The 27,389-nt window shown below is 31.0% G+C and overlaps 1 protein-coding gene across 46 annotated transcripts in view; it reads left to right on the plus strand.

The window, feature by feature from the left end:
* Nucleotides 1-27,389, plus strand: part of RIMS2 (regulating synaptic membrane exocytosis 2) — a 587,808-nt gene that overhangs the window by 331,593 nt on the left and 228,826 nt on the right. For all 46 annotated transcript variants that reach the window (XM_032415998.1, XM_032415989.1, XM_032416001.1 and 43 more), the window contains one exon: nt 24,198-24,266. In XM_032415998.1, coding sequence (XP_032271889.1) covers nt 24,198-24,266 — 69 coding nt within the window. The remainder of the gene's footprint in view (nt 1-24,197; nt 24,267-27,389) is intronic.

Consider the following 27,389-nt stretch of genomic DNA (forward strand, 5'->3'; position numbering starts at 1 on the left):
TTTGTGTCCTTATATTTAAGGTTTGTCTTTTGAAAACAATGTAAAGTTCATCTTCTTAAATCCATTATGACAAGATTTATTTTTTATTGGGGTAATTCATACATTTACATTTAATGTAATTTCTTATAAATTTTCCTTAATATTTTACACAATGTTGGTTATTTTTGATTTGTCCTTTTTTCTTCTTTCTTGCTTTCTTTTGAAATTCACATTATTTTATTTATATCCACAAATATTTAGTTACTCGTTATGGTACTTGTGATTGATCCAAAGATACATTATATTTAGGTAGCAATAAAACTTATTCACAAACTTGCATGTAAAATACACATTTTTTTCAAAAATTATATTTAATCTTACTTAGGTTTCTCTGTTCCCAGTCAAATATCGATATACCTACTCCCACCTCTTAATGGAGGTTCCAGGAAGCCCTAAAAAAAAAGGAAAATATTCAGAAAAGACCCATTAATTTTAAATCCTTCTAGAACTTTGCTGATTTGTCCTAATACACAATGGCTACTTGAAACTAGGTCTATGCACAGAAGTTTTTACTAATGCTGGTTCTTTGGTGTTTAGCATCCAGCTTGATCATGGAGCTACCATCCCAGAATCCTAAAATATCACTGGACTCCAGAGAGGTCCTAGAGCCTGGTTCTCTATTATTCACAAAGCTCTCTAACCATTGTCTCCTTACTAATTCTGAGAAATATTGACCTTTAGCAGTGCCTTCCTTCTTTCTCTGCCCACTCTACACTCCTCTCTCATTTCTCTCCTCTAGCAAAATCTCATTAATAAGCCTAGAGTATGGAAAGTAAAGTGCTATATGTCACTTTGCTTTTCAACCTGAAACATTAATTTCCCTAATTAAAAGAAACACAAACAAGTTTGTCACCTCTTTAAAATGTATAAGGGGAAGTATAAGGATAATAAACCATAATTTATATCTCAGTACATGATCATACCATAATCTTGGAATTTGTATAATTTTTTATTATATATAGAAAGGAGAGTTGTAAAATTAAAATTGTAAGCTTATGTGGAGTTATTAGAGAATAATGCAAGCTGTGATAAGCATTTTAGCTAGGGCTTAAAAGAATAATAAGTAAGATTTCAGTAAATGGAGGTGAGAAAAGTAAATTGTTAAGTACGCTAGGATAAAGACATAAAATCTAAATAGTATGAGACTTATATGTAGAAAGCATTGAGTGCCAGGCTACGGATTATGAAATTTATCATTTTAAAATATAATTTGAGGGTAGAAGTCTGAAAGAAGTAGTACAATAATGTCTTAACATGATGTATTCCCTCTCCTTGATGTGTTGCAACCTGGAAAAAAAATGTTTTAAGGGGAGGAGTTTCCTTTCATTATACCATATAAACAAATGCCTACCTTGCTTATAAATGAAATCTCATGTATTTTGAAATTGGAGAAAGTTAAAATGACATTTATATTAGGGAAATGTTAGGGAAAGTAGTGAACTGCAATGGAAAAAATTAGGAGGGAAATGTTTTTGCTTGCCTTTAGATTATAAGTTCTTTAATTAGACAATGACCATAATGGTTTCCAATTGGTAAATGTCACAATAAGTAAATAATTCCCTATCTCCCCTCATAAAAATCTCTTTCAGTATTTTTCAGCATCACAGTTTGTGCCAAAATATGTACATTGTTTAAAAAATATTATATATATGCTATAGGAAAGTTATGTTATATATAAGTGTATTATATATAATAAATATAAATACATATATTTGGGACTTTTTAAAATATTTATTATTAAAATCCCTGTAATAAAAATGTAAGCTTTAATAGCTTGAAATATTGATACCTTTTTTCCAATTTAAAAACTTCTTATAAATTGTGAATTTTTAATAATGAATAGAAACTATAATTTTAAAAAGACAAAGGAACTATACCCTTGAAAGAGAACACCCATATTCATTCTCTTATTTCTTTTTAAAATATTAGGTACTTAACAAGATCTGTAGAGAAAGAGCTACAGTTTGAGAAGTTTAGTTAATGTCTTTTATCCTAAATTATAGTGATCCTTTTCTTACAGTTTTAAGAAATATTGTAATCCTTTGACTATTAATCTAAAACTCATTAATATGTCTTGTTCTAAATTCTGGCAGTAAAAATCTGCACTGCTGAATTAAGCCTTATACTTCTTGGTAGTGGAACTGATTATTTCACTTTATGTCCTTTTCCTAAGGGCATATTAGACAGTGATAAAAAGGAAAACCATATGGGACTACCCTCTGACTTTAAAATTGACGTAGTGATACAAGTGATTTTCGAAAAGCCACTTTGGGCGGGCGCCTGGGTGGCTCAGTTGGTTGGGCGACTGCCTTCGGCTCAGGTCATGATCCTGGAGTCCTGGGATCGAGTCCCGCATCGGGCTCCCTGCTCGGAGGGGAGTCTGCTTCTCCCTCTGACCCTCCCCCATCTCATGCTCTCTCTCTCATTCTCTCTCTCTCAAATAAATAAATAAAATCTTAAAAAAAAAAAAAGCCACTTTGGGGATCAGGTTAACAACAGTGTGCTTTGCAGAAAATCTTCAAATAATATCTTTCAAATAGGAAAAAGAGATAATAAACTTAATGAGTTAAACCTGTCATTAAAACACAATGTCCAGATCATTCAAGATGTAAAAAGGACATGAAATAATACTTTTATCCTGATGTTCTTAAAAAAGAAAACCATTATATATACTGTAATATCAATATGGGATATATATTCAGTTTTATTGAAGACACACTGTTACATGTGGGAACATTGTTGCCAAGAATGAAGTTCCACCATTCAGAGTTACTACTAAAAAACATAAACAGTAGGGGCATCTGGCTGGCTCAGTCAGTGGAGCATGCAACTCTTGGTATCAAGGTTCTAAGCTGGAGCCCCACATTGGATGTAGAGATTACTTAAAAATAAAATCTTTTATAAAAGCAGAACACCTAAACAGTAGAGTGACATAAAGTAAAAAGACCACAACAGAAATATTTGCTTTACTAAATATTTATCCATTTGAAATTCTAGGGTTTGGATATGTTATATTAGCATTAATTTGCATATGTGGGTAAATCAATGTGAATATGAATATCATCATCCTAAATATTTTAATAAAAAGTATTTAACATAATACAAAGATATGTATGAAGAATTATAAAACTGGTAAAAATGTTAATTGTTTCAGCATGTAAAATACGATTTCAATATAGACATTTACTTAGATTTACAATTATGTTCAGTGTTTTCACTTAAGGAAATATTTATATAACAACTCATTGGTATTACAATTTAAATTATATACACTATAGCAATTCAGTTTTTAAAGTAACATGATAATTTTATTTATTAACTGTGTAACACATTTCTATTACACTTTTTCCTATAATTTTTTGCTGCATACCTTGTGATCACCTCTTCATAAGACAGTTTTGTACTATCAGTTATATACATGTGTGCTCTGTTGATTATACAAATTCCAAATTCTTTTTCTTTATATTACTTTTATTCTGCTTTTTTTTCTTGCTTAGAAAGACTGTTATAACTTTATCTCTTCTTTTGTTATTTTCATTGTCTTTGTTTTTTGGATGTTGAGATTCTTCATTATTATTACTCTCAGAGTTTTCTTTTTCTTTGTGATATAAGAGTTTTTGACATCTGAAAGCATCTTCAGTCTTCCCATTTTCAGTTTATGTTTGTGGCTTTACCTAGGCATTCTTCTACTATTACATTTTAACTTCAGTATGGTTAATAATTTTTTTTCTGATAGAACCAGTTGTGCATATTTCTATTTCTGGTAGAACCAGTTGTGCATATTTCTTCTCTTCACAGTCATTGACATTAGTAGCTTGAATTGGCTATCTGGGAGTATTTACGTGATGGAAATTGACAAATATCACAAATCAGGGCTTTTTCTTCACCAGATGGATAGTTGTTAAATATTTACCAGCATACCACTGCCTTATACAGTATATCAAAATTAATTTTAGATTTAACAAAATTTAAATGCAAAAAGTCAAAATGTTAAAGGACTAGAAAAATATACATGAGTATTTATTTTTTTTACATTGGAAAATTAATCACTTTATTTTTATTTTTATTTTTTTAATAGTAATTTATTTTATTCAACTGCTTTTTTAAATTATTTTTTTGTTATGTTAAATTATCCAGGATATAGTACATCATTAGTTTTTGATGTAGTGTTCAACAATTTATTAGTTGCCTATAACACCCACTGAGTATTTAAACAAGCTGTATATGAAAACAATGAAAGGAAACTCAAAAAAGAGTATCAATAGGTTTTAAAAATATATGGTAAATATATTAAATCTATTTTAAATGAAAATGGTGGAAGGTAACTTGGTAACCTGGTAAGTGAAGTGATGGTAAGTGTTGGTTGGTCAAACCTGAAACTTTATGTTGATTTTTTAAAGTTCTCATTTAAGCTAGTTGAGGCGATTTTTCTTTAGTTTATGAACATATGTCCCAGATAAATGTTACAATACTTATAAAATTATTCAACTCTACAGTTTTTTTTTTAATTTCTACAATTATACTCTGACCTCAGAAATTCCTATGCAGTGGTTAGAGTAGTTATTTTTTTCCTCAAAATACTTTATATAATTCCACCACTGTGTAGATTATTAATCAGAAAAATCAATCATGTAAAATATTGTCAAATATGCTATTTCTCTATTTGTTGAATAAAGTTCAGAATAATTTCATTCAAATTTTAAATCTTTTAGTTGAACATTAGAAACTAAGCTTCTGTGATAACCTTCGAATCTATTATTTTATTTTCCTGTGACTTATTATCTTTGGGCTAATGACTTAGATGTGTCAGGATAAATATTTACATTTTTTCAGGTATTAGGGCATAATTACACTTCTCTGGTATTTTTATGGCATGATGGTTATACATTCCCTTAAATTTCTAATGACATTCACATGATAACTTACTTATCTTTCAATGTGAAAACAATTTATTAATATTTTCCTACCTTTTAAAACTTTGTAAATATTTATACATAGAAAAAAATCTAATTTGTATTCTGCTAACTTACTTGTGACAATTTCTCTTTCTCTATATTCATTTTTACCAAGTGAGAATATCAAAATAACTTGTTCCCTGTAAATTTTCAAATTGTTCCTTCTCCAAAAGAAATCAGTTTTAAAATATACTTTTTCAAAATCAAGGATTCCAAAATTAGTAATGTTTTCTAAGATTCCTTCAATTTAAGCTCATTAGATGCTTATTGCATGCTAAATTTCTGTGTGTAGCCAATACCTCTTACATTTCATGGTTTGTTATATAACCATGTATTATTAAATAAAATTGATGCCATTAATATGCAAGGCAGGTCTATTATTAATTTTTTATTTTATGTACCTTCTCTGAGCCTGTAATTATTTCATTTAATCAAAGTGTCTGCTAGCATAACTTGGATTTTTTACTAATTCAGATATGATGTGTCTTTCTATCTTATTTTATTCCAAATTAGTATGCCCTTTTTATTTTATAACAAAAATGTTAAAATACAGTCTGTACTGTAAAGTGGAGATTAGATTTCAATATCCCTATTACATATAAAGATTTTTAAATATATTTTTGGCATTACTTTAACATTTTTTTTCCAGATAAGGCCTTATGTTCATATAATTCAGGTAAATTTTAGCATGCACAATGTTTAATGCATGTATTCATATGCACAGTTTAGTTGGTTTTGTTGTTTTGTGCTTTGTCTGGTTATTGTGCATATGTTAAATTCCTAAACAAAATGTTAGTAGCTTCCTTTTTCTGCCTTTAGTACTTTTCCAGCATTTCCATGCTTAAATCTTTATTATTTTGGTATTAAAAGCCATTTGTTGAAATATAGTGATTTATGATTTCAGTGTGTCTAATATTGTCTCTTATAGTATGGTACTATTTCATCAATGAATTATGGTTCAATATATTCTGTGTTACTGTGTGCATTGTTTCATAAAATTTGAATTTATATGGATACAATTTTTAATGTTTTTTACTTATGGAGGGGTAGTGTTAAAAATTCTAAGTATGTTGAATTAAAATACAATTAAAACTATGATGTTTGCTGTAGTTTCCATCATTTTAGCTATTCTGTCATATCTTCTAAGGAAAACTGAATAGATTTACTTGTATTACTCTAATGTATTATGTACTCTAAGTTTTAAATTCACACATGCACAGAGTATATCAAGATATTTTAAACTAATGTGAAATTTTATAACTGGTCACTGGGACTTACTTTAGTTTTAATACTTTTAATATGAAAGTATTTTACATATATTTAGTCTAATGAACTTTTATATTTTTAAAAATTATCTTCTTGAATAAGATTAGGAAATAATTATAAAAAGCTTCAGGAATGCCACACAAAAGTTTCAGATCTACTGAGGAAGGCTACCACTTACAACCAGGATGAAATAGAAGGGACTGGACTTCCTACCTCAGACAACAAAAATGGACAAATATATAAGTTAGTTGATTTAATAACACTGGGTATCAGGCAACTGAGGACAGTAATTATTAAGAGTAGGAAGACAAATGAGTGGAATCCTAAAATTGTCTTAGCCTGCCACGTTAAGAGAATATCCTGCACAGAGCATAGGGGGAGAAAAAGCAGATGGAGCCTATGGACTCCCTGAGCTAAGGTGATGGAACTAAGAGTTTGGGGAGACAACAGTATCTAGAGTTCACAGAACTCTACTGAAGAGGAGAGAACTATCCAGAGAGAGAACTCCAAAGAACTTCAGAGGGTCCCTCTCAAGTGTTCAGCTGAGTATTGATCAGTGCATGAATGGAGGAATCTACCCAAGCCTTGATAAAGGACCACCCAAAAGGTATAAAAGTAATAATGCCTGAGAATAGTGCCTGTTTTTGTTGTTGTTGTTGTTGTTTTGTGTTGTTTTTTTTTTTTTCTTTTCCCCATGAGGCTGGATAACAACAGATTTCAAAGGACATTGGGTTGAGTTCACAGAAGTCTCTGGCCTCAGTAGTGAAGAATATTTGGCCCTAGACTGACACTGTATCACCTAAAAAATATCTTAAAAGCAAGAACTGAAAGGTTCAAAATGTTTCTAAGTACACAACTACATGTAGAAAAAGCTCAAGAATAGTTATAGAAATACAGAAATATCTAACACATAACAAGGGAAAATTCACAATAGCTGGCCTCTAATAAAAAATTACCAGCCATACAAAAGAGAGGAAAAAAAAAAGACCCATAAAAAAGATTTAAATCAATCAAAACTGAACAAGAACTGGTACAGATGTTATAATTAGTAGACAAAGATATTAAACGGTTAAAGAAATCTACTTATGTTCAAAATGTTAAGACACAAAAGATATAAATGGATCCAAATGAAACATCTGTAAATGAAAACTACAATATCTAAAATAAAAATATACTGAATGGGATTAACAACAATAAACATTGTAGAGAAAAATTTGTGAACTTAGAGAGACAGCAATAAAGACTACCCAAAATGAAGCACAAGTAAAAAAAGAGAATTAAAAAAAATAACAAAGTGTCTGTGAGCAATGGACAACTTGAAGCTGCCTAATACACAAGTAATTTAAGTCATGCAGGAGAGGAGAGGCAAATATTTGAAGAAATAATGGCTGAAAATTGGTCCAAATTTGATGAAAACTACAAACCCACATATCCAGGAAGCTCAATCAACTCTAAATACAAGAAATATGAATAAGAATATATGAAGATACCTCATAATTAAATTTTTAAAAAACCAATAATAAATAAAGTATAAAGCATCTGGAGGAAACAAGTCTCAATATATAACTGAGAAATAAAATAGACTGCAGATTTTTCATTGGAAACCGTGAAGTACTCAGAGAAAAAGATATCAGTCCAGACCCATTCGTATTTCTTTTAAAAATGAAGGTGAAATAATGATTTTTTTCAAGCATACAACTGCTAAAAGAGCTCATCACCAGAAGATATGCACTACAACAAATATTAAAGGAAGTCCCTCAGGCAGAAGAATAATACCAGGTGGAAATATAGAATATAGATGTATATAAAGGAATAAGGAACACAAGAAATGATAACCAGAGGGGTAAATATTATAAGGTTTATTCTTGTTTAAATACCTTTAAATATAATTGACTGTTAAAACAAATAGCAATGTAGTATAAGGTTTGCAACATACGTAAAAGTAAAATATATGACAATAGCAACAGGAAGGTTAGGAAAGGAAAATAGAAATGTATGATTATAATTTTTTCTTAAAGATTTTATTTATTTAACAGAGAGAGACACAGCGAGAGAGAGGGAACACAAGCAGGGAGAGTGGGAGAGAGAGAAGCAGACTTCCAGCTGAGCAGGGAGCCCAATGTGGGGCTTGATCCCAGGACCCCGAGATCATGACCTGAGGCGAAGGCATATGCTTAACAGCAGAGCCACCCAGGCGCCCTGATTATGTTTTTATACTGTACTATATGAGAAGAAGTATGATATCACTTGAAAGTAGATTATAATAAGATAAATATATATGCTCTAAGCCCAAAACCCACAAAACAAGGGGTTATAATAAACCACAAACAGAAAAGATAAAATAGAACCATGAAAGTATCCATTTCATGCAAAAGAATACAGAAAGTGGGGAAATGGAACAAAGAACAAATGGGACAAATAGAAAATAAACAGCAAGTTGATAGATGTAAACTAACCAAATCAATCACATTAAATGTAAATAGTCAAAATACTGCAATTAAAAGGCAGAGATTGTCAAATTGGATTTTTAAAAAGGCAAAGCCAGCTAAATATTGCCTATAAGAAACCCACTTTAAATATAAAAACACAAAGAGTTTTAGCTTAAAAGGATGGAATTATACCCTACTAACACTAATTTAAAGAAATATGAAGTACCCATATTAATATTAGACAAATAAGACTTTAGAGCAAAGAGTATTACCAAGGATGGAGGTTATTTTGTAATAATAAAAAGGTAAATTGATCAAGAGGACATATCAATCCTAAACATTTAAGCACATAATAATAGAGCTTCAAATTATATGGGTAAAAATTTAAAGAGAGATTGTTAGACTCGATTTTATAAAAGAAAAAAACAAGATCCAACTATGGTGCTTTGAAAAGCTCAACAAAATTAACAAACAACTAGTTTGACCAAGAGAAAAGACACATATTACTAAAACCAGTAATGCATTGGAAATCACTACCAATTGAACAAGTTAAAAGGATTACTTTGGGAATATTTTGGGGAATCACTTGGGAATACAATGAACACCTTTATGCCATGAAATTAAACAACACAGAAGAAGTGGAGAAATTTCTAGAACACCGCAAATTACAGAAACTGATCCAGAAAAAATAAGAAATCTGAATAAACCTATAATGATGTAAAGAAGCTGAATTAGTAAAAAGAAAAGCCTAGGCTTAGTGGCTTCACTGATGAATTCTATCAAATATGTAAAAGGAAATACCAGTCTTTCTTACATTCTTTGAGGGAAAAAAAGAGAAGGAAATACTCTCCAATTCATTCTATGAGGCCAGTATTATTCCAATACCAAAGGGAGACAAATACTATAACAACAAAACTGCAGACCAATATCTCATGAATGGAAACACAGAAATCCTGAACAAAATATTAGTAAATCAAATTTAACAATATGTAAAGATGATTACTAACTAAAAGGGATTTATCCCTAATGCAATATTTGTTTACTAATTAAAATCAATTAAATGTAATTCAACATAGTAATAGATAAAAAGATAAAATCACATGATCATGTAATGGAGAAAAGGCTATGACAATAGCCAACACCACTTCACAACAAAAACTATCAACAAAATAGGAATAGAAGGGAACTTCCTCAACCTGATAAAGAGGACTTTAAAAAACCTACTGCTGACATCATTTTTAATTATAGAAGACTGAATGCTTTCTCCTTAACTGGGGACTAGGCAAGTATATTTGCTCTTACTGTTTTTATTCAATGGTGCACTGGGGATTCTAGTTAGGGCAGTCAGTCAAGGAAAATAAATAAAAGTCATTCAAAATGGAAAGAAAGAAGTAAAACTATCTTTATTCACAGACATAATTCTTCTACATGTAGAAAATTCTAAAGACTCAACAAAAAACTATTAGAACTAATAAACAATGTCAGCAAGGTCTCAAGGTGAACATATATATATATATATGAACAATATACAAAATCAATTATATTTTATATACTAGCCACTAACATTTCGAAAAAGGAAATTAAGAAATATTTTCATACCCATAGTATCAAAATTTTTTAAATACTTATGAATAAATTTCATAAAATAAGTATAAACTTGAATACTAAATAAATCAGAAAATATTGCTCAAGAAAATTAAAGGAACATCTAAGTAAATGAAGAGATATTCCAAATTAATGGATTGGAAGACTCAATATTATTAGGATGGCAGTTCTCCCCCAGATTTGTCTATAGATTCAGTACAATCCCTAACAAAATCTAAGCAATATTTTTGCTGTAATTAATAAACTGACCTTAAAATTTATATGGAAATGCACAAGATCCAGAATGGCCAAAAAGAAACAAATTTGGAAGACTTCCTGATTTTAAACTTACTACAACACTATGGTAATCACAACATTGGGGTACTGGCAAATGGAATCTAAGTCAGAATTCAAAAATAAACCCTTATATTTATGGTCAGTTGATTTACAGCACAGGTGCCGTGGTAATTCATGGGGAAAATTGTTTCTTAGCTATTAATACTTGAACACTTGAATATCCACATGCAAAAAGATTAACTTAGACTCTATCTCACACCATCCACAAAACCTGACTTAAAATGGATCATAAACTTAACTGTAAGAGCTAAAACTACAAAACTCTTAGAAGAAAATATAGGAGAAAATTGTCATTACCTTGGGTTAGGCAGAGGTTTCTTCAAGACAAAAGGAAAAGCATCATCAATAAAAGAATGAAGTGATAAATTGGACTTCATAAAATGTAAAATGTGATTCAAAGACACCATTAAGAAGGTAAAAGATAAGCCACAGACTTGGACAAAATATTTGCAAAGCACATATTTTAAAAAGGACTTGCATCCAGAATGCTCAAGAAATCTTAAAAGTCAATAATGAGGAGACAAATAATGCAATCAAAAGGCAAAATATTTGAATAGTCATTTCACTGAAGATATATGGATAGTAAATAAGCACATGAAAATACTCCCAGCATCATTAGTTATTAGTGAAATGCAAATTATAACTGAGATATCACTTTACATTTACTAAAATGAGTGCAATAAAAAAAGACTAACAATTTTTGGCAAGGATTTTGAGCAAATGGAATCCTCATATATTTGCTGATGAAAATGTGAAATAGTGTAGCCCTTTGGAAAACAGTTTGGTGGTTTGTTAAAAAGTTAAAATAAATTTACCATATGACACAGCAACTCACTCTTAGATGTACACCCAAGTGAAATGAAAATGAATGTCCACTCAAAGAGTTGTACATGAATGTTTACACCAGCATTATTCATAATGGCCAAAAAGTGGAAATAATTCAAATATCCATCAGTTAGTGAATGGATAAATAAAATGTGGTATCCATACAGTGGATTGCTATACATAACAAAGTATTAATACATACCACCACATGGTTTAACATAAAAAATATTATGCTAAATAAAAGGTGCCAGATAGGAAAGGCCACATGTTTTATGATTCCAATCATATAACATGTACAGAAAAGGCAAATCTATAGAGCAGAGATTAGATTAGTAGTTGTCTGGCTGGGGGTAGAAATGGGGAATGAGTGAGAATGAGTATGAGCAATTTTGGGGGGATGATGGAAATACTCTAAATGTAGATTGGGGTGATGATTACACAACTCTTAAAATTTACTAAAAATTACTGGATAGTATACCTAAAGCCAATTAAATTTTTATTATATAAATTATACCTCAATTTTTAAAATACAGTGAAGAAACTACAGAAGAAATAGATAAAACCTCAGTTATAGTCAGATTTTAATGCTCTTTTCCTAGTAATTCATAGAATAAGTAGACAGAAACAGTAATACTGGAGAGGATCAATAATTTCAACTAACTTAACCTAATTAATGTTTATAGAACATTCCACATAACAACATCAGAATACACATTCTTTTCAAGTGCATTCAGAGAACCTACTAAGATAGATAATATTCTGGCCAAAAAATGTCTCAATAAATTTAAAAGTATTCAAATCATGCAAAGTATATTATCTGACCATAATAGAATTAAATTAGAAATCAGTAATAGAAATATCTCCAGATAATCTTCAAGTATTTAGAAACTAAATAACACACTTCTAAATAACCATGAGTCAAAGGAGAACTCAAAGGGAAAATAAAATGTATTTTGAACTGAATGAAATGAAAACACAGCATATCAAAATTCATGGGGTGCAACTACAGCAGAAGAGAGATGGGAAATTTATAGCACCAGATATTTATATTACAAAAACAAAATTCTCAAATCAATGACCTCTTTTCACCCTAATAAAATATGAAAAGAGAGAGAACAAATTAAACTCAAGTTATATAGAAGAAAGGGAATAGTAAAAATCAGAACAGATATCAATGAAATAAAAACCAAAAAGCAATAAAAAAAGTTAATGAAACCAAAGGTTGGCTCTATGAGATCAATAAAATTGTTCAACTTTTAGGCAGAATGATGAGCAAAAAAAGACAGAAATTACCAATATGAGAAAATAGCTAATGTTGCTACAGATCTACAAACATTAAAGGGATAATAAGGTAAAGTTATGAATAACATTATGTCAATACATTTGACAACTTAGAAAAATAGAAAATTTCTTTGAAAGACAGAAACTCAATGCTCGCTCAAAAAGAAATAACTTGAATAGCCCTGTATCTATGGTTAAAAACTTCCCCACAAAGAAAGGTCGAGGACCAGATGACTTAACCAATGAAGTGTACCAAACATTTAAGGACAATATATATAATACCAGTTCTACAAAAGCTCTTCCAGAAAAATGTATGTTTGGGAAAACTCCCCAACTCATTTTATGAGAGAAACATTACCATGATACCAATACCTGAGCAAAATACTAAAAGAATGAAATCTACAGACCTTATAGAAATTATGGCAAGTTTAGCAAATTTAATTTTAGAAGATTTAGCAAAAGAAAAATTTAGCAAATTGAATACCACAATACATAAAAAGGATAATGTAGCATGACCAAGTGGTGTTCATCTCAGAATTCAGTGTTTAACATATGAAAATTAATGTTATTCATCATATTTAAAAAACCCAAAATCATTATCTCAAGAGATTCAGAAAAAGCATTTGAGAAAATCAAACATCCATTTCTGTTAAAAAAAAAAAAAAAAGAAAAGAAAAGAAGAAGAAACTCTAAGCAAAGTAGAATAGAAAGGAGCTTTCTCAAAAAATAGGTGAAAGGCATTTATCAAAATCTACAGCTGAATCATACTTAGTGATAAAAGACCGAAATCTTTCTTCCTAAGATCAGAACAAGAAAAGGTTGTCTATTCTCCCTACTTCTATTCAGAATTGTACTGGTGGTTCTAGCTGGTACATAAGGAAAGAAAAAGAAATAAAATGCACCCAAATTGAAAAAGAAGAAGTAGTATGGTCTGTATTTGAATACAACATCTTCATCTATACAGAAAGTCAGATGGAATCTACACAAAAGCTATTATAATTAAGAAGTGAGTTTATGAGCTTGTTGGATACAATTGTATTTATATGTACCTGCAATGAACAATTGAAAATTGAAATTTAGTGTACAATGCCTTTTAAATATGTCAAAAATATGAAATATTTAGGAGTAAATTTGACAAATGTAAAGGATCTCTAAACTAAAAATTATAGAACACTGTAAAAATGAATTTTAAAAGACAAATTAATGAAGAGAAATACTGCATTCGTGGGTCAGAAGTTATATAAAAGAACTACAGGAAAAGAATTTAAAGTTTTTTTTTTTTTAAAGATTTTATTTATGAAAGATGAAAGATCAAAGTTGAAGCCTTAACAATAGTTGATTTCAGAACTTACTATAAAGCTGTAATAAATGAGACATTGTGATAAAAATAGACAAACGAAGGGGTGCCTGGGTCGTGCAGTCAGTTAAGCATCTGACTCTTGGTTTCAGCTCAGGTCATGATCTCAGGGTCTTGAGATCCAGCCCCGTGTCAGGCTCAGGGTGGAGTCTGCTTGAGATTCTCTTTCCCTCCCCCTCTGCCCCTCCTATTCATTCTTTCTCTCTCTCTCTCTCTCTCTAAAATAAATAAATAGATCTTTTAAAAAACAGGAAAATGCTTTAAAAGAACAGTATATAGAATGCAGATATAAACTGACACATATATGGATAACTGATTTTCAACAAAGCTGAAAAGGCAATTCAGTGGTGTAAAGATAGTCCTTTTAACAACAACAACAAAAAAAGAGACTTCTATTTATACCATATGCAAAAGTTAACTCAAAATGGATCAATGTAACCCCTAAAATTATAAAACTCCTAGGAGAAAACTTTACCGCCTTTGGTTAGGCAAAAATTTCTTGGGGCATGAAAGTCATGTGCATTGATTAAATTGGACCCTCTCAAAATAAAATCTTTTTTTTCTTTAAAGGACACTGTTAAGATAATGAAAAACCAAGCCACAGTTCAGAAGAAATATTTGCAAATCACATATGTAATAAAAGACTTGTGTACACAATATATAGATAACTGGGTTTTTTTTTGCAGAGATGAAATATATAATTATTTTCTTTTTTTTATTATGTTCAGTTAGCCACCATAGAGGACATCATTAGTTTTTGATGTAGTGTTCAATGATTCATTCGTTGTGTATGTTAAAACTCATGAATAAGAGAACATAACAATAAAAAATGGACATAAGATTTGAAAGACCATTAAAAATATTTAGAGATTAAAAATAGACATATGAAGGGGCACCTGGGTGGCTCAGTCATTAAGCGTCTGCCTTTGGCTCAGGTCATGATCCCAGGGTCCTGGGTTCGAGCCCCGCATTGGGCTCCCTGCTCGCAGGAAGCCTGCTTCTCCCTCTCCCTGCTGCTCCCCCTGCTTGTGTTCCCTCTCTCGCTGTGTCTCTCTCTGTCAAATAAATAAATAAAATCTTTTAAAAAAAAATAGACACATGAAAAGATATTCAACATTAGTCTTTAGGTAAATGTAAATGAGATGCCATTAGACCCTATTAAGATGGTTAAAATGAAAAAAAAACTATGAAACAAAGTATTGGTGAGGATGGGAATTTACTGAAATTTTCATATACTTTTAGTGGGAATGTAAAATGTGATAGCCTCTTTGGAAAACACTTTGGCAGTTTTTCCTAAAAAGTTAGATATACCCCTGCCATATAATTCAGTCATCTCACTGCTAAATCTTTACCAAAGAAAAGTGTAAATATATGCCCATACAACAACTTACATATGAATGTTCATCGTAACTTGATTTGTAATAATCAGATAATCCAAATGCCCTTCAACTGGGTAATAGATAAACTGTGGTACAGCCATAATAGAGAATATTATTTAGCAAAAAAAGAATGAACTATTGATATACATTGACAACATGGATAAATCTCAGAATAATTATACTGAGTGGAAGGAGACAAAAGAATGCCAGTCTGATTCCAATCATAAACAATTTTAAGGGGCACCTGGGTGGCTCAGTCGTTAAGCATCTGCCTTCGGCTCAGGTCATGATCCCAGGGTCCTGGGAAGCCTGCTTCTTCCTCTCCCACTCCCCCTGCTTGTGTTCCCTCTCTCGCTGTCTCTCTCTCTCTCAAAAAATAAATAAAATCTTTTTTAAAAAAATGAACAATTTTAAGAAATTCAAACTAATGAATTAAATGGAAAAATAACAGAAAAAAATAACTAACTGAATTCCTGTAACTACAAATATTAATATGTTAAAAGTTGAAATAAATCTTTGATTTACAGAGAAAACACTAGACTCAGACATTCTTTTCAAGTAGTTCATATTTAATCTTAACATATTATTTCAACTTAATAAAACTCTTGCATAATATACATAAAATAAGAATATTTCCAAGCTCATTTATGAGGAAAACATAACTTTTATACCAAAAATCTACAAATCCATTCTAAAAAAGGAAATTCATAGTCCAATTTCACTCCTAAATATAAGTGACAGAAAAAGCTACATAAAACAGCAAATCAAATCCAATAGTTTTATAAAATTCTATAAATGTCATCTTTGACATTTACAGATAAAAGGAGAAAAAATATGTTCATTTCTTCATAATGAATTAAAAATTTTATAGAATTCAACAGAAATTCAAATCATGAATTAGAAAGAAACTTCTTCAATCTGATAGAATGTCTACTAAAAACTTACAGGAAATATAAACTCACATGGCCAATGAAAGAATTATTCATAAAAAAATATGAACAAGAATGTGATTGTAATGGAGGTTCTAGTGCAATAAGACAGGAAGAATTTATAAATAATAAGCATTCAAAGGAAGAAATAAAACTATCATTATTTATAGATGATGTAATTGTTTTCCTCAAACTCTGAAAAGAATATACAGACAAATTATGGTTTACCAAGATGTCTGGATATAAGAATAATATACAAAGGTCATTTGCATTTCTATACACCAGTACAAACAGACATACTTTACAATAGTAACAGAATATCAGATACCTAGGAATAAACCTAACAAAAGTTATATAAAAGAACTACAGGAAAAAAATTTAAAGTTTTATTAAGAAACATTAAAGACGGTAAATTCCTAGCTGGGGGGGGGGTCCTCAAAAGTGTGCACATTTGTAAAGTATCCACTGGAGCCAAATGCCCCTCCAGAGCACCTGCACTCAGGTGCCCTCCCCCCGGGGGCTGCGAGCACCCACTTCCACACAGCCAACCACAGAACGGGGTCTACCCTTTGGGCGTTTTGACCACCTGCTGGGTGAAAAGTATATCTCATTTTGTAATCACGACAGTGAAATTGAGCATATAGAAAAAAAAAGAAACATTAAAGAATAGCTAACAAAATGGATATATTCCCATAATCATTGATAAGAAGACATTATCGTTAATTTCCCCTATTTGACATATATATTTAATTCAGTTCTAATCCTATCAGATATCTTCATGGAAACTGATGAATAGATTCTAATTATATAGAGGACTAAAGGGCCAAAGATAGCTAGAAGGAGTCTTGCAAGAGCAGGGAGGAGAAACTTTCTTAGATATCAACATTTACTGTAGTTTGACACAGTGTACAACTGGCATGAGAATAAATCAATCAGTGGAATAAGATTGAGAGCCCAGAAGCAGACTCTCTTAACATGAGACAGCCTTTTATAAGGATTGAGGTGACATGTCAGATCTAGAGAGGAAAAGTAAGTGATTTAATAGATTGAGCTGGAAAAGTACTATCCATAAAAGAAGAACATAGATGAAATTAGATCCCTATCCGGCAACATGTACATGAGATGGATTAAGGACAGATAAAGTTAAGGGTCAGTCAGGAAGCTGAAGAACTATTAGAGATATGAAATAAAATATTTATTATAAAGTTTAAACTACAAAATTGCAGAAGCTGGGAGTTCTTTGTAAGAAGGTTTGTAAGAAAGAGAATGGTCGAAGAATCTGAAAAGAGTCATGTGCCAGAGGCAACAGAGAGGACCTAGTGAAAAAATATGAAGGGCTTTTGCCCCTTCATTCACTAGGGGTCTTGAAGTCACTATAGGTCATAAGGACGGGTTGGGAAGGAAAGATGCATGCAAAACATCCCCTCATACTGTAATTTTGTGGTTGGCAGGCAGAAGAAGGTATGTAGATCCTTTGTCATGGATCTGCAGATGTGTTTGGCACAGGACTAGGGAAATCTGAAGAAAGAGATCTAGCAGGAGCCAGAGGAGCATCTAAAATCCCAGACTTGGTTATATCATACCTATTTTAAAAACCAGAAAGAATTAGAAAGAGAAATTGAAAAACCCCAATTATAACAATCTCACGAATGTGACCTACAGAACTGATGAATTTGAATAAATAGAACATTCTCCCAACAAATAGAGAATATACATTCTCTTCATCTACAAATGAAACATATGTAAAATGTTGCTATAAATTTTTAAGTAATACATTCATATGGTATAAATTTAAAAGTAAAAAACAATCTCCCCCCACTGTTTCTCAAACATCTAGTTCTCCTTACTTGAATGAACTGCTGTTACCAGTTTCCATGTGTTTGCATAGATAGTCTATGTTTATGTAAAAAAATATGTATGGATTTTTCCTCTTTTTTTTTCTAATATAAATAGTAACATAGTATCATTGTGTACCTCCTGATTTTTAAATTTTTATCTCTATTCTTTTAGTGGTTACTATTGGAATCACAACCTTGCACGCTTAACAAAGTAACATTAATTAACATCTCTACCTTTTTTTCCAATCTACATAAATATTGTAAAATCTGATTTGTACCATCACCCCTACTATTTAACATATTATTGCCAGAATTTTACTCTGCCTCCTAATTAGTAGTTTATTATAATGTCATTTTGTTCATTCAGAGTTTGTTTAGATTTACCTGAATTTTTACCACTTTCTTTGCTTCCAACCTTTTTCTTTTCATTTTATCCTTTTTTTTTCTGGGATGAATTTCTCTATTTTTCAAGTACACATATTTTAGGAGTACTTTCAATGATGATCTGGAAACACGCTGTGTTTTTCGGAATATGTCTTTATTTCTTTATTCCTGATGAAAAGTTTAGCTATATATAAAATTCTAGAATTACTTTTATTTTCTCTCAGCATCCTGACAATGTTATTTTAATAACTTCTGGCTTCCATCCTTGTAGAAAAGTCTCTCCATTTATTTAAATTTTCTTTAAATTGTTAACAGTTGTTATGAGTTTAATTGTGTCCCACCGAAAGCGTATGTCCTAACCCCCAGTACCTAAGGATGTGACCTTATTTGTATATAGAGTTAATACAGAAGTAATCAAGTTTTCATTTTTGAGGTCACTAAGATAGACTTAATCCAATATGACTGATGTCCTTATATAAAGTGGAAATTTGGATACAAAAAGACATGAACAGAGGGAAAACAATATGAAGACATTCAGATAGCCATGTGACTGTAGGGCTGTATCTACAAGTGAAAAGAACACTAAGGATTGCTAGCAAACACCAGAAGCTAGAAGAGACAAGGAAGGATTCTTTCCTGGAGCCATCAGAGAGAGCCTGGTACTGCTGACACCCTGATTTTGGACTTCTACTCTCCAGAACTGTGAGACAATAAATTTCTGTTGTTTTAAGTCAGACTGTGGTTGGTCCTTTCTTACAGCAGCCCTAGGAAACTACTACAGCAGTGTTTTGTGGTTTGGAGGTGTACATGTTTTGCACATTTTTTGTTACAATGTATTCCTAGATTTTTCATGTGTTCTTGTAAGTGATAGAGGCTTTGAAATTTATTTCTAGTTGTTCATTGCTATTCTTTAAAAAATATAGTTCATTTTTGTATGTTGACTATGTATGTATTCTGCAATCTTGCTAAATTATTAGTCTTAATAAGTTTTTTATAGCTTCCTTAGGAGTTTTCATTTACATGATCATGTTACTACTTGCTTTCCAATCTGTATGCCATTCATTTATTTTCCTTGCTGTATTTTACTGTAATGCAAGTGCAGTGTTGAACAGAAAGGGTTGGAGTGGGCATCCTTAGCTTATTCTTTGTTTTAGGGGGACTACATTCTATATTTCATAAGTCAGTCTGATGTGAGCTATAGGTTTTTTGTAGATGCCCTTTATTGATTTGAGGAAATTTTCTTCAGACTAGTTAACTGAGGTATTTTATCATGAATAAGGGTAAGCATTTTCAAATGATTCTTCTACATCTATTGAAATAATTTTAAAATTGCGTGTATAAATGAAATAACTCCATAAACCAATAACTAGAGTAAGCTAGAAAGAAAGAGTGAGCTAGAAAGAAAAATTAGCAAATTAACCACTGTTGAAGAAAATTCCATTATAATTTTCTCTCAATCATTGATAGATCAAGCAAACAAAAATTTAGGAGAGATACAAAAGAATCAAACCATACAATTAACAAGTTTAATCTCATGGTCAAAAAAAGAACTCTGCATCTAATAGTTAATGAATTTATATTCCTGTTATATCCATGAAACATTTGTAAGGATTATTAATATATTATTTAATAATTCATTTTCTGACAAAGTTCAAAGACTTGAAGACTTGACAAATATAGGCTGTTTCCTTCAACACCAGTGTTACTATGTTAATTTTTTTAAAAAATTAATAAATCATACCCATATATTTCAAAATTTTTAAAAATAGACATTTTTACTCTAATGAACATTTCCTTCCAATATTTATTCTCTCTGCAATTATCATGCATTATTCAGACAATGGTGTCTTAGATTTAATGATGTATAGTAAATATCTTATAGACCCAAGAAGAAAATACCTAGACCTGAACTTTAAATAATACACTGCCTATAAATATTTGAGTAATGCAGGAAAGTACTCAGAGGGGGAATGCTTATGTTAGTAAAGATTAGAAGGCTGAAAATTTTGACATATTCATCTAATTTAAGAGTTTAGGAAAAATAAATAAATTTAAAGTAGAAAGAAGGAAATCATAACTGTAAGAGTAGAAATTAATAAAGTAAGAAACAAATTTCTAGTTGATAAGATTATGGAGCCTAAAAGTTAATCATTTGAAATGAATGGCAAAATAAACCTGTGGTGAAATTTATTGACAGGATAAAAAGAAGGTACAGGATTCAAATGGACACATAAAAGACACATCAGAAAATAAATACATAATATGATAAAATTATGAACATTGTAGCAAACACTGAAAACGAACAAACTGAACAAATTCCTGTGAAAAATATAACTTACTAAACCTTGAGTCAATAGGTCATTCAATGTCTACTGAAAATAGAAATTAGTAATTTAAAATATTTCCATGAAGGAAACACCAGATCGTGGTAGTTTTATAGATGAGTTCCATCAAAATTTCAAACAGCAGATTTTTTTTTTTTACAATCCTACACAAATTTAACCAGAGAATAAAAATGGACTAATTCTCAAGTTTTTATTGTGCCAGTATAGCCTTGATCCTAAATCAAAAGGTTAGTGAAAGAAAGGAAATTTTTAACACGTCAGAATCACTTGTAAAAAAAAAAATGTAAAAATCCTTAATGAAATATCACTGAATTTAAGAGACCTTCCTCAATCTGATAAAATGTAACATCAGCAGATATCATTTTTAATGGTAAAATACTAGAAAATTTCTATTTAAAATCAGAATTTAAAAAGGAATGTAAAATTTAACTGCTTCTTTTCAGCATTGTGATTATCAGCATAGAAAGACAAGAGAAAGAAGAAAGACTTTAGGATTAGAAACATTGTCTATGGAGAAATATCCAAATTGAACCATATAAAATTTATTAGAGGTAAAAAGAGAGAGCCTTTAACAAGGTGGTTGGTTAACATTATTTTACAATGAAGTATTTCCATATATGAGCAATTAGATTAGTAATCAGAATTTTAACAGTATTTCTTATAGCAGTGGAAATGATAAGATACAAAGGATAAATCCAACAAATGTGGGAAATTTTAATGAGCGAAGTTAAATTTCACAGAAATTTAAATGGAGAATGCCTAGCTCTTGGCTGGTAAAACAATGCTGTACTACATGCCAAGGCTCCCTAAATTGATGTATTGATTCATTACAGTTCATATCAAAATTCCAGTAGGATGTTTTGTGCAATTTAATAACCTGAACCTAAAGGAAGAGCAAAGAGGAAAGATTTGAGATATGAGGGAATTTGCTTTTTGATATATAACAATATAATAACAAAGACAGTGAGTTATTGGTTTATGGATAAATGGCCAGTACAAGGAAAAAGAAATAGATCCTAGCAGATAGGATACATTTATTTATGACCGAGGTGACATCACAGATCATTGGGGGAAGTGGAAATATTAAATAATGCCAAAATATGTGTTATACATATGGAAAAAGCGAAGTTGCATCCATATCTCAAACCGTACATAAACTCACTTCAAGATAGACAAGGATGTAAATGCTAAAAACAAAATTTTTTTAAATTTCAGAAAAAAATATGAGAATATCTGTCCATTCATAAGCTTAGGAACAATTTCTTAAACAAGACACTGAAAACACTACTTTTAAAAGAGAAGATTGTTGCATTCAATGACATTAAATTAAGTACTTGAATTCATCAGGATGTTAAATGACAAGTTCCAAGTAGAGATAACATAATTACAATATATTAAATCTCTGTAGAATTACTAGCAAAATAGATCGACTTCTATCAGGAACATAATAAGATTTGGAAGGAAGCAGCATTTACAGATCACATATACCCATCCACCCCCAACTCTATGCACAAACCCACACAAGACCACTCACAAAGGCCGATAAAATGAACTTCATTTTTTGCTGGTGTCATTCTTATTTTACACCAGAGGCAGATCTGATTCTTGACCAATACCAAAAGCATATAATCTTTAGGCCCTAGTATATCTGGCACATTAAACTATCATTACCCTGTCCTTGAGCATTTGCATTTACAAAGTGAAATCATGTTACGAGATGAGTAGCAATTCTTATTATGTCTCTCTTCGATAACTTCATCTGTGGTATCCTTTTTTTCCCCAAATCCATTTAGAATGTATACACTAATTCTGTAAATCATTTTGTGCTCAGTCTTTTGGGATATTGTGTGGTAATTGTAGTTTCCATATCAGTTGGGGCTGTAAGAGTCTATGATTTGATTGAGTTTAAATTTTTTAAAGGCTTTGGAAGGAAAATAGCAGTGAACCCATTCAGTGGGACCACATGATCAAAACAGATCAGTGTCTTTTATGTAACCATTAAAAGGAGGAAAACAAGAGTTCCTGGCAACAGACTCTTCCCCTTCCCAAGAGGGCAGGGGTAAAAACAAACAAAAAGAGAAAAAAATGTATAGAGTATTTCTAAGAGGAAGTTGGAAATATTGGAGGGCATTTCTAGAACATTTAATTATTGCTACTTTAGACACCTTGTAAAATGTGAACTCTCAGTATTTTATATACGTTACAGGAAAGCATTTATTTTCTGATAACTGAATTTGGTCTATTTAATGAATAATGTATGGTGCAAGTAGACAGACAAAAGAAGTCATTTCTTGAAATAGCAACACTGTTTTCATTTATCATTAAGCATTTTCTGATTGTAAGGAAGGAAAAAATACTGTAATAAGGGATTCTATTGTATAAGATGTGCCTATTTTTGAGACACATGTAGGAGAAAAAATATATTAAAAAACAAATTGTAACATGTTTATTTATATATGTGATGTATTTCATAATTAAATGTGAAGACAATCTGCTGTAACCATCAATTCAGTGCTATTTTTGCCATAGCATGATAAACATTTTAAAATTTTGTTATAGAGGTCTTTAATTATGTTAATTATTACTGCTCTGTTTTAGGCTATTAGAAAATATAACAATTGTGTGTAATCAATACACAATTTAGATGTATTAATAAGTTTGTGGATGATTTCTCATTTTCTTTTCAAAGCAATGGAGGAACAGCTAAACTAATACTAAAAGGTAGATGGTTTAAGATGTCTTAAATTATACTTCTCCATAAGTGTGAAAAATGAAGAATTGGGTACATTTAATTTATTAGTCATGCATATTAGAAAAATGCACATGAATGCTCTTGAATTAACATATTGTCTTGCTTTGAAATTTATATAGACTTAAGTACCTTTGTCTAAAAGCATCTGAAACTGACTTAACATAGCTATTTTTAACTTAGCTTTTTGTTCAATAGATTTTATCAATCAGCATCAAATCACATACATATATTATTTAATATTATTTCAAGCTTTAAGGCATTTAGGAAATTTATTTTATACATTTTAAGAATAATACCCTCACATTATGAAATATGTGTAAAAATAAGCATGAGCTTATAATGACTTTCCTTCTCTCTATATTTTTTATTCTCAAGTATTTCATTCAGATTTCTTTCATTTGTTTTTCAGGTTGATGAGGAGTTTTCTTTTTCCTTATTAATCAGCAATTTTAATTATTGCTATTGTTTGCTTCATAGGGTCAAAAAGAATAAGTGATAGTGAAGTCTCTGACTATGACTGTGATGATGGAATTGGTATAGTATCAGGTAAGAATTTCATAATTATTTTATAGTAATAAGGAAGGGTTATTCATCATTATCTACCAATAAACAGATTAAATAATAAATAAAATGAGAAAGAAATAACTTGCCTCTTTATCCACCCCCCCCCCAAAAAAAACAACCTTATGGCAGTTTAACCTCTTGAATAATTCCAATTGCTGGAACTCTTGTATCAATTATTAAACTGAATATTCTTACTGAAATATGTCAGATAAGTGAATACTTCTAAGTTTTCTATTTTTAAACTACTAAATAATAAGGATTTCACCATAAATTTGAAGTTATTGTATAGTTGAAACTTCTTTATACTGCATAACAGTGTGAAAAAAAAAATCTTTTTGACGTCACCAATATACCCAAATATGTCAAATATTTGCACTTTTTGAAATTTTTTTCATTGTTGTCATGATTATATATCAGGCACAGCTTTATTTTCAAATTATGGTATTGTAGTTTAAATTTTGCCTGATTTATGATTGGAAATTTATCTGATGATTTAAAAAATATGAAGATGATTTCAAATCCTTGAAATCTGTTGCTATTAGAAAGCTGAAGCATCACCATATTCTTTTTTTTAATATTCTTTTTATCAACCTGAAAATCAGGATTATGGTATTGTGGTTTTTGAAATGTTATCTTTTCATAGGCTCATAACTTTAATATATTACATTTACATAAGTATCATGATAACTAAGACTTAAACGTTAATTCTATTAAAAAATACTTTTCTATGTTTTCTTTTTTTTAATGTCCTTTTTGTTTTAAGCTCCATCATTAACAGTAGTTTCAATAGAGACTAAATGCTTCAATCAATAGTTTGTCAAGTAATTTGACTGTCAGCTGAACCAAATAATCCTATATTCTCTGTGAAATTGTTCCTAAGGCATTTCGAATGTGAATTGCATATATTCATATACACAGTACCTTCTTACCCCCCATGTTAACTAGCATTTTAAACAACTAACCTAAGTCTAGACACCAGCAAATCTGTTAGTACTTTCTTCCCCATATGCCGAGATTCGTTTCCAACTGCACATTACATATCTGTCAAATTCAAAGTATCTGTTACAACCGTTCAAAACCCTTTTAACCTGAACTATCAGCCTTCTCTCAATAATGAGCAATTTCAGCTGCTTTATTTCATTTTTCCAAGTTTACAAGGCAGATGTCTTGAAAATTAACTATGCCAGAGGGAGTATTTCCCATGTGCTTACTTACTTCATTTATTCTGATAATTCAAGTCAGAGGTAATTTTTTATATTTGCACTGCTAATGTTATTCTTCAAAGGAAATAGAAACTTTGATTGATATTGAAATTTAGGGTTCTCAGGGAAGCGACTGCTGGCATGGATTTTGTGCCCCAGGGGTATACTGAGTAGGGAAAGAATGGTGTTGTACACCAACTATTCTTTTTTTTTTAATTTTATTTTATTGTGTTAATCACCATACATTGCATCATTAGTTTTTGATGTAGTGTTCCATGATTCATTGTTTGCTTATAACACCCAGTGCTCCATTCAATACGTGCCCTCTTTAATACCCATCACCAGGCTAACCCATCCTCCCACCCCCCTCCCCTCTAGACCAACTATTCTTTGAACCAGTTGACTCACCCCACAATGCTAATAAATGGAATATATATATAAAATATGAGATTATAGCCACTTAGAATGTTAGTGTTATTTTCTACTCTGACCTGAAACAATATACAAATACATGTAAATAATTTATTTTCCATTGGGAAGGTAGAGTGACGTTTTAATAATTAGCTCTTAAATGTCACATATAAATTCTGATTTCCTAAGTTAATTACCTAACTTCAATACTCATTTTTTATCACTTCGGAGTAGCTCTTTATATTATTAATAATGAATATTTTCTTAAAACTCTTTCTTGTTAGTTTTCATGAGACTGCATTATTTGAAATTTCTTCTTGTAGTAACTCTTCCTCCTTTTCTCAATAGTCTCCTTTAAACTCCATAGTCATATCTCTTTTCTCTCTATATATTCCCTTACCTTGGATTTCAATGATGCTCCTTTTATAAATGCCTCTCAAAACTTTATTGACAGTCCTAATGCCTTTCCCAAGATTTTTTTCCACATGTGTAACTGTTTGCCTATGAGACTGAAAATACTGTTACCTCCTCCTCTCCAAACTGGTAAACCTTCTAAACTTCTCTCTTTGTAGTATACTTTTTTTCCCTCCCAAAGATTTGACATTTGACACTTGACACAGAGAGAGAGAGAGAGAGAGAGAGAGAGAGAGCGAGAGAGAGAGCATAAGCAGGGGGAGGGGCAGAAGGAGAGGGAGAAGCAGGCTTCCCACTCAGCAGGGAGCCCGATGTGGGGCTCAATCCCAGTATCCTGGGATCATGACCTGAGCCGAAGACAGATGCTTAACCAACTGAGCCACCCAGGCACCCCTTTGTAGTATACTTTTAACTTCCTGGTGGGCTAATCAAATGTTAAGAGTCATTTATTTCTTCCCTTTTTTTGCTTTTGTATCTGATCACAAATTGTTGGTTCATACTAGAACGTCCCCAGACTCCATTGTTGGACTTTCTTGCTGTCTACATTCACTACTCTAGTGATTGCATCTCTTTAAAGTCCCATGCCTTCATATAGCATCTGTATGCTAAACTTCCCACATGTCCAGTCAAAACCACTTATTTGTGTTCTAAATTTTTATTTTCTACTGCCCACTTGACATCTGTGCTTGGAAATGTAGCAGTTATCTTCAGCTTAACATGTCTAAAACTGAACTCCTGATCTTTCCCACCAAACCAAGTTATTGATGGTAACTCCATTCTTTTACTTGAATTAAAATTTTACATTTGTTCTTCTGCTCTTCCTCCTATGTCCAACATCAAATCTTAGACGAAACCGTCCCAGTGCCTCTACCTTCAAAATATGTCCAGAATCTGATTATTTTCCATGTCTCCATTGCTGTCGTCCTGGTTCATCTCTTGCCTGACTTAACTGCCTTTCTCTTTTCCGTCTATTCTCAGCATGGCAACTGAAGAGATCCTGTTTAAAGAAGATAACTCCATAAGGGCGAAGCTTTTTGTTTGTTTTGCTCACTGTAGCTCATAGAATAACATGCTCATA

Source organism: Phoca vitulina, unplaced genomic scaffold, assembly GCF_004348235.1.
Source record: "Phoca vitulina isolate PV1807 unplaced genomic scaffold, GSC_HSeal_1.0 scaffold18, whole genome shotgun sequence".
Lineage (NCBI taxonomy): Eukaryota > Metazoa > Chordata > Mammalia > Carnivora > Phocidae > Phoca > Phoca vitulina.